This window comes from Mesoplodon mirus, assembly GCF_964341445.2.
Source record: "Mesoplodon mirus genome assembly, chromosome: 8".
NCBI classification, from domain to species: Eukaryota; Metazoa; Chordata; class Mammalia; order Artiodactyla; family Ziphiidae; genus Mesoplodon; species Mesoplodon mirus.
The window spans coordinates 81,037,850-81,050,380 of record NC_138984.1 but is presented as its reverse complement, the minus strand read 5'-3'; the positions used below and the strand labels follow the sequence as shown (position 1 = coordinate 81,050,380).

Below are 12,531 nucleotides of genomic sequence, written 5' to 3'. Positions count from 1 at the left end.
GAATGGCTGAAAGGAAATCATAGATTATTTTAATTGTTTAATTGCAGGAACAGTTAAAGGAAAAATCACTTTTAGTATATGCATTATCTTTTCTGTGAAAATAAAATCTAAACTAGAAATAAAAAACCTATGTGCCATAAAACACTAACAATTTTAGGACATTATAACTTTATATAGTTCTAATTAATATGTACAGATTATACTTGTGTTTGCTTCCTTCACTTAACATTCATTTGTATGGATTTTTCCAGTATAGCTCCATCTTCATCATATAAAAAGTAATGTGATATTCTGATTTTATTGGCATATTTTGCTTTGATGTGGTCTTCGGTAAGATATACAATAAGGCTATTGAAATAAAAAGGGAAAATTAAGAATTCTTTGAAATAAGATGTTTATATATATACTTTCTTCTACCCAAGAGTTTGATGGAATTTAGAAGAATATTATAATAAAGGAAGGGGGAGGGAAAAGTAATGGTGTTGACAGATCAGGGTTAATATGCTTATCATAAAAGACCATTAAATTTATTTCTGATAAAACCAAGGAAAAGTATAGGGAATGGTATCAATTCTTCAAGAAAATTTTACTCTATGTGAAAATGTTTTTTAATGATTATTATATATACTTAGAGAAATTGAGCATTGTTTTATGATATCTTTAATAAAAAATGAAAAAAACTTTTGCTCAAGATTCCCACCCCCAATTATTTACCTTTAAGAAAATTGCAAGGTATCACAAAACCTAACTTATAAAGGTTTTTCTCTAGGAAGTTAAGCTCATGAGGTCCACCTATTTGACATTTAGAGATTTAGTTGATGCAGAGATAAAACTCACACTGTCTAGAGAAAGAAGTGCATATCTTTTAACCTAGTGCAACCGTATAATTTATCATTCAAGCCAGAATACTTTTGAGAAAGAAAGAAGAATTAATAATTAAGCTGGCACAACAGGTATAAAAGGGTACTGCCCCCATTTAGACCAGTTGTTTCAGAGTTCTTTTGTGAGTGTGTGTGTGTGCACATATGCAAAACCGTGCACACTGGTACATGTATAATATAAAACATCAAATACACAAACATGCACATACCTCTATACTTATAAACACACATTAATATAACCAAAATTAAAATTTCATGAAACAGTGTTAACCATTACCACATGCTATATATACAGTATTTTTTAATCCTTCCTCTTTCATTTCCAAAAGAATGCTTATCATGATACCCTAAAATATTATGACCATGGTTCCCCAAAATAATCAGCTTTAGACCATCTTCATCAAATACCAGTTGTCAGCCAACGTTTTGACAGGAGTCCCTAGAAGGGCTTGCTGTGTGTAGCGTAATGTATGGCAGATGGTGGGCATTTATTGTTCATTAAATGAATGCATGAATGCATGAGTGAATGATTAGCTCAAAGTTAAAGTTTATTGTAAAGGCCTAACGCCTAGGAGTTCTCTGTCACGTGTTAAAGGAAGGTCTCGATGTTTCAGAAAACAGACTTGTGGGTGGGAAGGCTGATACTCTTCCAATTTAGCAAATTACTCTACATTCTTAGTCTGAGGAAGGCCCCTACCTCCTTAGGAGTGTCTATGCATAGTGTGGGACTAGGTATATACACCATCAATTGGTTAGGCATTTCCTTATCATCAGACATTTGGGTTGCTTCCAGATTTGTTTTTGTTTTGTTGTTGTTGTTTTGTTTTTACAACAGGCCATTTTTTTAATAACAAATAACATGTTTCCTTTTTTCCTTCTAAGTGATGTCCTTAGTACCTTCCCAAGAATGAAACAGCTAAGTTCAATAGCGTGTTAATTTTAGGGAGTTAGTATGTTTTACAAGGGTGCTCCCCAGAAAGACTGGACTGATTTATATGCCATTGACAATATGTGGATGTACTTACTCCCTGAAACATGCCAGTATTTGATTCAATAACTTTTAGATACTATTTTATTAATTTAATAAACATTTACAATTTTCATTTTTTTAATTACAACATGTAGACATCTTTTCTAAATATTTGTTTCATGGTTGCATTTCCTCCTTAGTGAGTTTCCTGTGCATATTCTTATAACAGTGGGAAAAGATTCAGTACTTTTATAGCATTTTAGTTGCAAAGATAAGTGCATACTGGCTTATTTGCAAACAAGTACATTTTTAAAACCTCAGTTAAGACATTTTCTTTGGATCAGGCTTTGTTAGATTGAGGGCCATTAATGCTTAAATAAATCTGTAAAATTATGCTACATGTGAGTTACTGAGAATTGTTTAATTTCTTTTTAAAATTCCTTCTTATCCTTATATTTTTCTAGGCTCGAGAATTACAAGCTCGGGTACTAAAACGTGTTCAGATGGAACAGCCAGATGCAGTTCCTGCACAGAAACATTTAGCAGCTGAAATTTGTGCAGAGATTGCAAAACATTCTGTTGCTCAGCGAGACTATGAAAAAGCAATTAAATTTTATAGAGAGGCTCTTGTTCATTGCGAAACAGACAATAAGGTCAGTACTTTTATCAAATTTTAAGCACCTTATATTCCAGATGTCATCTAATTTCCCCAAATGTAAACTTCTTAACAGCTTATTTATAAAGATTTGAAAAGAAATGCAATAAAAATGCAAGTTAAAATATTAATATTGGTTTCAGAAATACTTCAAAATACATGATACCTTAAATTAATAATGTTAGTCTAAAATTATTATGAAGTGATATAAAGTAAATCTGTAAGCTCTTTTTACATTCATCTGTGTTTTAATAATTACTTTAAAACAATTCTCAAATTCAAATAAATATCTGAATCTAGAGAATTCGATTCAGTTTACTAAACAGCTATTGTATTTTAATTAATATTTGGTGCTGGATATACAAAAGCAACTAGATTGAATCTCTTAACTTCATGGCACAGTGTGAGAATAAATGTAAAGATAATATTAGTGTAGAAAACTTATATGCGTGGCCAGTTTAATTTTTTTGAAAATTTTATTTTAATTATACTGGAGCATATAGTTGATTTACAATGTTGTATTAGTTTCAGGTATACAGCAAAGTGATTCAGTTATACATATACATATATTCATTCTTTATCAGATTCTTTTCTCATATAAGTTATCACAGAATGTTGAGTAGAGTTCCATGTGCTATGCAGTAGGTCCTTGTTGGTTACCTGTCTTGTGTATAGTAGTGTGTGTACGTTAATCCCAAACTCCTGATTTATCCCCCCCCGCCACATTTCCCCTTTGGTAACCATAAGTTTGTTTTCAATATCTGTGAGTCTATTTCTGTTTTGTAAATAAGTTCATTTGTTTCATTTTAACAAAATTAGAGTCCACATGTGAGTGATATCATATGATATTTGTTTTTCTCTTTCTCACTTACTTCACTTAGTATGATAATCTCTAGGTCCATCCATGCTGCTGCAAATGGGATTATTTCATTATTTTAATAGCTGAGTAGTACTCCATTGTGTATATGTACCACATCTTTATCCATTCCTCTGTCGATGGACATTTAGGTTGCTTCCATGTCTTGGCTATTGTAAACAGTGCTGCAGTGAACAGTGAGGTGCATGTATCATTTCGAATTACGGTTTTCTCTGGATATACGCCCAGGAATGCAATTGCTGGATCATACAATAGTTCTATTTTTAGTTTTTTTCTAAGGAAACTCCAAACTGTTCTCCATAGTGGTTGTACCAATTTACATTCCCACAAACAGTGTAGGAGGGTTCCCTTTTCTCCACACCTTTTCCAGCATTTGTTTCTGTTTGTAGACTTTTTGATGATGGCCATTCTGACCAGTTTGAGGTGATAACTCATTGTGGTTTTGATTTGCGTTTCTCTAATGATTAGTGACGATGAGCATCTTCTCATGTGCTTTTTGGCCATCTGTATGTCTTCTTTGGAGAAATGTCTATTTAGTTCTTCTGCCCATTTTTTGGTTCGGTTGTTTGCTTTTTTAACGTTGAGCTGCATGAGCTGTTTGTAAATTTTGGAGGTTAATCCCTTGTCATTCGCATTGTTTGCAAATATTTTCTCCCATTCTGTGGGTTGTCTTTTTGTTTATGGTTTCCTTTGCTGTGCAGATGCTTTTAAGTTTAATTCAGTCCCATCTGTTTTTGTTTTTGTTTTTTCCATTACTCTAGGAGGTGTATCCAAAAAGATATTGCTGCACTCTATGTCAGAGAATGTTCTGCCTATGTTTTCCTCTAAGAGTTTTATAGTGTCTGGACTTACATGTAGGTCTTTGATCCATTTTGAGTTTATTTTTGTGTATGGTGTTAGAGAATGTTGTATTTTCAATCATTTACATGTAGCTGTCCAGTTTTCCCAGCACAATTTATTGAAGAGACTGTCTTTTCTCCATTGCATAGTCTTGACTCCTTTGTTGTAGATTAATTGACCATAGCAGCGTGGGTTTATTTCTGGGCATTCTGTCCTGTTCCATGGATCTATATTTCTGTTTTTGGGCCAGTAACATACTGTTTTGATGACTGTAGCTTTATAGAGTAGTCTGAAGTCAGGGAGCCTGATTCCTCCAGCTCCATTTTTCTTTCTGAAGATTTCTTTGGCTCTTTGGGGTCTTTTGTGTCTCTGTACAAATTTAAAATTTTTTGTTCTAGGTCTGTGAAAAATGCCATTGGTAATCTGCTAGGGATTGCAGTGAATCTGTCAATTGCCTTGGGGAGTATAATCATTGTGACAATATTGATTCTTCCAATCCAAGAACATGTTATATCTTTCCATCTGTGTCATCATTGATTTCTTTCATTGGTGTCTTATAGTTTTCAGAATGACAGGTCTTTTGCCTCCTTATGTAGGTTTATTTCTAGGTATTTTATTCTTTTTTTTTTGGGGAGGGGGTACACGGGCCTCTCACTGCTGTGGCCTCTCCCGTTGCAGAGCACAGGCTCCGGACGTGCAGACTCAGTGGCCATGGCTTACGAGCCCAGCCGCTGCGCGGCATGTGGGATCCTCCCAGACTGGGGCACGAACCCGTGTCCCCTGCATCGGCAGGCGGACTCCCAACCACTGCGCCACCAGGGAAGCCCTGGTATTTTATTCTTTTTGATCTGATGGTAAATGAGATTGTTTCCTTAATTCTCTTTCTGATCTTTCATTGTTAGTGTGTAGGAATGAAAGAGATTTCTGTGTATTAAATTTTGTATCCTGCAACTTTACTGATTTCATTGATGGGCTCTAGTAGTTTTCTGGTAGCATCTTAAGGATTTTCTATGTATAGTATCATCATGTCATCTGGAAACAGTGACAGTTTTACTCCTTCTTTGCCAATTTGGATTCCTTTTATTTCTTTTTCTTCTCTGATTTACATGGCTAGGACTTCCAAAACTATGTTGAATAAGAGTGGCAAGAGGGGACATCCTTGTCTTGTTCCTGATCTTAGATGAAATACTTTCAGCTTTTTACCATTGAGTATGATGTTAGCTGTAGGTTTGTCATATATGGCCTATATTATGTTGAGGTATGTTCCCTCTATTCCTACTTTCTGTAGAGTTTTTATCATAAATTGGTGTTGAATTTTGTCAAAAGCTTTTTCTGCATCTATTGGGATGATGATATGGTTTTTATTCAGTTTGTTGATATAGTATATCACACTGATTGATTTGCAGATACTGAAGAATCCTTGCATCCCTGGGATATATCCCACTTAATCATGGTGTATGATCCTTTTAATGTATTGTTGGATTTGGTTTGCCAGTATTTTGTTGAGTGTTTTTGCGTCTGTGTTCATCAGTAATATTGGCCTGTAGTTTTCTTTTCTTCTGGTATCTCTGTCTGGTTTTGGTATCAGGATGATGGTGGCCTCATAGTATGAGTTTGGGAGTGTTCCTTCCTCTGCAGTATTTTGGAATACTTTCAGAAGGATAGGTATTAACTTTTCTCTAAATGTTTGGGAGGATTTACCTGTGAAGTCACCTGGTGCTGCAGTTTTGTTTGTTGGAAGTTTTTAAATCACAATTTCAGTACTTGTGATTGGTCTGTTCATATTTGCAATTTCTTCCTGATTCAGTATTGGGAGATTGTATCTTTCTAAGAATTTGTCATTTCTTCCAGGTTGTCCATTTTGTTGGCATATAGTTGCTTGTAGTGTCTCTTATGATCCTTTGTATTTCTGTGGTGTCTGTTGTGACTTCTCCTTTTTCATTTCTAATTTATTGATTTTTGCCCTCTCCCTTTTTTTCTTGAAGAGTCTGGCTAAAGGTTTATCAATTTTGTTTATGTTTTCAGAGAACTAGCTTTTAGTTTCATTGATCTTTTCTATTGTTTTTGTAGTCTCTATTTCATTTATTTCTGCTCTGATCTTTATGACTTCTTTCCGTCTTTGGGTTTTCTTTGTTTTTATTTCTCTAGTTGCTTTAGGTGTAAGGTTAGGTTGTTGATTTGAGAGTTGTCTTGTTTCCTGAGGTAGGATTGTATTTCTGTAAACTTCTCTTAGAACTGCTTTATCTGCATCCCATATGTTTTGGATCATGATGTTTTCATTGTCATTTGTCTCTAGGTAATTTTTGATTTCCTCTTTGATTTCTTCAGTGATCCACTGGTTGTCATGGCCAGTTTTATAAACTAAAATGTTATTACTCTCAGATCTTAATAGATGATCAACATTTTAAAACAATACTCTAGTAAATGGCTAAATATTTAAATAAGTGATGTAGAACACAAGACAACCATGTTCTAGAATTTAAAGTTTAAGATTGGACGTTTTGAAATAATACAACTCTTTCAGATGTAAGGCAAAGATAATCTTTATTAAGTCATAACCAAATATGTACCTTGTTCAGTGGTGACTAAAGTAACTGGAATCATAGTTGTAAATCTGGAGCATATCTGCTTCAAGCTTTTTATTTTACAAATGAGGAAACAGGTTTAGAGAGGTAAAGGGCCCCATCATGGAGAAGCCTGGACTGGAATCGTAGCTCCTAATTTAAGACCAGTGTTCTTTTCACAATGCTTTGTGTCTCTCTGCTTTTCAAGTGAGGCACAGCCTGTTTTTCCTTTTTTTTATTTCCATTATAAGAGAAATTAGAGATGAGCAAACCTATAGTTTTCCTGCTTATCATGCTTGGCCTTTTTATTTCAATAATTTTCGGTCAAATAAAGTTTCATCTCTGCCTACACATTTTCCTGTTTCACTTTTTATTCCAAACATTTTCTGACTAATCTTGCCCTTCTTCTCTATAGATAATGCTGGAGCTGGCACGATTATACCTGGCACAAGATGACCCTGACGCCTGCCTGCGGCACTGTGCTCTGCTTCTCCAGAGCGACCAGGACAATGAAGCTGCCACCATGGTTAGTCCAGGAGACTTCACTGCTGTAAAGGCAGTTGTGTTTTATATTTATCCCATGGGGCAGTTTCAAATTTTAACTGATAAAACTAATAGTAAATGAGATGCCTGGCTCATGTTGGCTTTTGGAAGAAATAACACTTAACATTATTAGTATATTTTACCAATAAACACCAAGACTCTCTTTATTTTATAAGAATGGTAAACTTAGGTCAGGCTTTGCTTGCCCTTTTGGGCCTAGTTAATTCTTCTTTATGCTTGGTCAGGAGGAGTTCATGTGGTAAAGCTCTAATTTGCTAAAGACTAACTGTTATCAGTTTCAGTGGCACTTTCTGAATTACAGAAAAAATTCTTCATGTATCATTTTAAGGTGTGTGTTTATTAAATAGAGTTTTGCTTTTCTCATTTTTACCTGGGTTGAGGTTTTTGTTAGCTTTTCAAACAGCTACATAGATGACAGTTTGTGAGGTTCATTTAATAATTTTACAAATGAGTCACTATAACTGAAAAGAAATATAAGACCTCTCCCTTTTAAAACACTTGTTCATTTTAAATTCCTTTGAAATACTTAAGGTTTCAGAATGTTCTAGGTTTTCTTTTAAAATCTTCTCGTTATTTCATCCAAGTGAGACACAGAGAGTGTGCAGTTCCCTTCAAGTTTCTGTTTTTAGAATAACTACTTGAAACATATTTTATGCTAAAAATACAGTTTTTGCAAACAGAGAAATGTTTCACATCCTTGATTATCTTCTGTTATACTGATCTCAGTGCTAATCTGCTTAAGGTGTACTTGAATTTTAAATGGCTTCATTTTATAAAACTTTGCCCTCCTCATGTTTCTCATATGTGTTTTCATAGCAATCAATCTTGATAGGAATACTGTGCTTTGTAAAATATATGGCAATATTTTTAGAACCATCGTTTACCTTTATAGATGATGGCAGATCTCATGTTCAGAAAACAGGACTACGAACAAGCCGTGTTTCATTTACAACAGCTTTTAGAACGAAAACCAGGTAAATATCCACTGATTATACCTTCTAATGCAATCAACTCCCTTTCTCTTCTTTTTGGCTGTTATGCTGCTTATTCCACACCTGCCCTTGAGCAGCTGAAATGGTTATAAGAAAAATGACTGGTCATTAAAGTGACTAGTCTCACTTTAAATCATGACCAGAGACCCCAGCTGGGCCCTCGGATTCTGCCTGGCAATCCTACTATACTTCTCTAATGAGTTCACTCACTCCATCCCCCTTTTATACTTTCTCCTCTCCTCAAACCTCTGGCTCCCTTTCCCCTTTCCCCCTTTCTTGTCCTCAGCTAGAAACCTTGCCTCCTACCTCACTGAGAAAACGTGAGCACCTGGAAGAGAACGTCTCCCTCTTCCTGTCCCCAGGTTGGCCTGCTCCCCAGCCATTGTCCTCCCCAGGTCTGCCACCCCACCTGCAACAGCTGCTCCCTATGGGCACTGGACGCCTCCCCTCCCCTCCTGAAGTGCTTTACTTCTGCTGTTCTGTCTCTCCTGTACCATCATTTTCTTCCCAGTCAGCACATAAATATGCTGTGACACCTGCCTGCTTTGAAGACATTAGTAAACAAAACCCAGCTCTTAAGTCTCCATTTACTCTCCCCTTCCAATTACAGCTCCATTTTCCACTGTAGCAAATTTCCTCTGAAGGATTTCTGTCTGCTGTCTTCACTGTCTCCTCCACTCCTGCACCCCAGGGAGGCTGCTTCTGCAGGGTGGCCAGTGCCCTCCGTGCTGCCAGACCCAGGTCTGATCCTCAGTTCTCTGCTTTCTGGGCCTGACAATGTACTTAGCACATCTTACCCCCTCCTTCATGAAAGACGTCTTTGACTTGTCTTCCAGGATGCTGGGCTTACCTGGTGTTTTCCCAGCTGACCGTTCTGTTTCACCCTCCTTTGTTAGATCTGTCTTCTCTTTATGACCTTTAAATGTCAGAATGTTCTAGACACCGTTTCTCAAACATTCTCCCCTTTAATACCTTCACCGCTCTAGGTGACTTCATCCAGGCCCCCGGCTTTACGTCCTGTGTCCAGCCCCGACTCATCTACACCACTGCCTATTTGCATTCCCACTCAGCTGCCTAGGAGGCTCTCCAGCTTAACCTGTCCAAAACACAACACTGGGTCTTTTCCTTCCCTCCAGATCTGCTCCTCCTCTTTTTCTCATTTCAGTAAATGGCATTACCATTTATCCATTTACTCCAGTCCCAAACCTTCTAGTGACCTTTGTCTCATCTTTTTTCTCATATACCACATCCAGTCTGTCAGCAAATCCCTGTTAGCTCTACCTTCAAAATATATCTAGAATCCCATCACTTTTACCACCTCTACTGCTGCCACCCTGGTCATTTCTCACACAGATTACTGCAGTATTCTCATAACTCACCTCTGTTTCTATGCCTTGCCTCCAAATAGTTTAGAAATGCTTTCAGCTGAAAGTAGCGGATACCCTCCCCCCCATACTCTAGTGGCCTAAATAATTATGATTTTTATTTTTCTCTTATGTTAAAGAAATTTAAAAGTAGATTGTGCCGGGAATGGCCCAGAGGTTCCACGGTATCATCAGGAAGTCTGAGTCCTTCTGTCTTTTTCTTCTACCATCATTAGCCAAACTTCCATTTTAAGTATCACGCCCAAGATGACCCCTGCAGCTCTAGGCATTGATGTTCCTGGATGGGGAAGGTGGAGGTGGGCCAAAGGGCATACCTCCTCAGTGAGTCATCTTTTCTTTCTTTTTTTTTTTTTTTTCATTATGTTTTTTTTAATTAGTTTCTTCTTTATAACAAAGTGAATACATACCTCCTCAGTGAGTCATCTTTTCTTTCTTTAAAAAAAAAAAAAAAAAAAAACCTTTCTAGAAGCACCTCTGTAGCTGCAAAACAGAGTGGGAAATGTCATCTTCTAGCTGAACACAGTGCCACATAGAATACAATCAGAACTCTGATAGTGAAGAAGGAAGGGATAGTAGATATTAGGTAAGCAACAGCCCAGGCAGGTTAGTTCTTTGAGACTCTCCAGTTGCTGTTCCCTCTTCCTGGAGTATATTCTGCTTTATTCCACTCAGAACTTTGCTCTCATGCTGCCTCTTCCTGAGGGTGCCCTTCCCCAGCCATCGTATGTCAATAACACTTCATTGCCCTCCATCCTCTTATCCTGTTCTTGGTTCTTCGTTTTATATTGCATTTGTAAAACAAAGCAAAACAAACATTGTAAATAATAGATCATAAGCATCACGTGGCCAGGAACTGTGTCTTCACTGCTATGAAGATTTAGAACAGTATCTGGCTGAGTATAAATATTGGATGAATAGCAGAGTGGGAGGAGAAAAGGAAAGAAGGGAGGTGGGGGAAAGGGGGAAGGGAAGGGAATGTATGTTATGTGTCAAAGTACTGGCTGAGAAGAGTTTGCGATCTCAGAGGAAGTCCTCGAGCTATCGTTCAGTTCTTCCAACCCCTATGCCCTGTCTCAGGATGATGCCATGGGCAGTCAGAGCTGCCTGGGTGGGGCGGCATGCACACAGAGGTGGGCATGCCTCAAGGAGGGCAGCTCAGAGAACCAGATACACTCGACTTGTTCCATTTACTAATGCTGTCACTCGCTGAAGTTTTGAATTTATAGAACAATCCCATCTGCTTACAAATAAAACATTCCTAATTCCTAGTTAGGGCTAAGATTAGAAGGGAAAAATCTTGTTCTTATGGTGATGTCAACACTTTTAATTTTTATTATTTTTATCATCTTTTAAGATTGTCTCCCACCTTTGGACTTCCTCAGGTCATGTCCCTCAGGTCATGTCATTTCTCACACTGTGTGTCTGACACTGTCTGTCTCACAATGTCTCCAGCTCATATTCAGATGTTATTTGAAAGAGTGCTCTTAATTACTTTAACTTCTTACCTTTTCTGCTTACTCCAAGTCTAAAATATGGGCCATCCTCCCACTTCATTTGCCCAAACCTTACTCATACTTTCTTAAGGCCTACGTTGTCTTCCTGCCATGGCTTCTCTCTTGGCTTCTATACTCTGTTTTGTCTTTTTTTCCTTCTCTGAACTACTGTTTAAGGTAATGCACGTAATGTTTTCATTCTGACTATCTCAAGCTGTTCCCATATTGCAGCATTTCCCTCTGAGTCAGTGATCCAACCTGGTTTCTTTAAAAAACAGACCTCTTTCCTTGTGAATATGTTTAAGCCATTGGTGACAACAGTGCCCTCACATGTAAGATTTGAAGAAGCCCCTCACCTGTCACGTGAATTTTGTATCACCCAGGTTACTTGGCCCCAGCACTTTTTCCAAATACATAATAGTGGTGCTTTGGACTGTCTACTTAAAAACAAATATAAAGTGAATTATTTATCTATAAATTCAGTAGAACGACCTAGTACACCAGAAATACCAAACAACATACAACCACCAGCATCAGGTATATTTCCAGGCACATAGATGGTGCAAAGTAATTGTTTACTGGTTGAATGTTTCAATGAATGACTGTGAAATACCAAGTTGTTTAAAAATATAGAGTTTTAAGTAAATTTTTATTGTCTATGTGATATTTTGTTTTTAATCTTGCATTCTATGCTTTATTCCTAGTAGGATTTTGTAAACTTATCCACTAGTCAATTTTTTCAGAATTATTCTAAAATCTGTGCATCTATACTTACTTTGTCATGTGTTATAGGTCATCCTCAGTAGCACATCTTATACTTTAAGGCTGTGTTTGAGCTTACTTCGGAAATGTACTGTCTAATTTGACTTAACCTAGCTAGTAGAAAATTCTCCATATAGATCTAATTACTGCTCTCTTGACAGATTACAAACCTTTTCTCTCTCAGAATCTCCAAATCATCCTGAGTTCTCCCCTTCCCTCACACTAATTGGTTAGCAAGTCCTATCAGTTCTCTCTGCTGAATAGCTAACTATCACATCCTGTCCATCTTCTCCTAGCCCACCACTCTAATGAAGAACTTTATTACCTCTCACCTGGACTAGTGCAGTTTCCCAGCTGATCCTCCAGCCTCTAGTCTCTTGCTGTTCCGGGCCATTGTAGGAACTCTCATATTAATTCTAAAAAATCGAAAACTAGCCCTCTGCTTAAAATTTAGGATGACTTTCCAGGGTGAAGTCTAAAATGCAGCATTATTTTGATAATAATACACCCCAGGATTACCTTCTATCTGTATTTCTTATCCCTCTTCC

The 12,531-nt window shown here is 37.0% G+C and overlaps 1 protein-coding gene across 1 annotated transcript in view; it reads left to right on the top strand.

Moving 5' to 3' along the window:
* The window catches only part of TTC21B (tetratricopeptide repeat domain 21B), an 89,314-nt gene that overhangs the window by 53,235 nt on the left and 23,548 nt on the right, over positions 1 to 12,531 (top strand). The window contains exons 20-22 of the mRNA XM_082629815.1: positions 2,316 to 2,504; positions 7,203 to 7,313; positions 8,244 to 8,325. Of these exons, the coding sequence (XP_082485941.1) occupies positions 2,316 to 2,504; positions 7,203 to 7,313; positions 8,244 to 8,325 (382 nt within the window). The remainder of the gene's footprint in view (positions 1 to 2,315; positions 2,505 to 7,202; positions 7,314 to 8,243; positions 8,326 to 12,531) is intronic.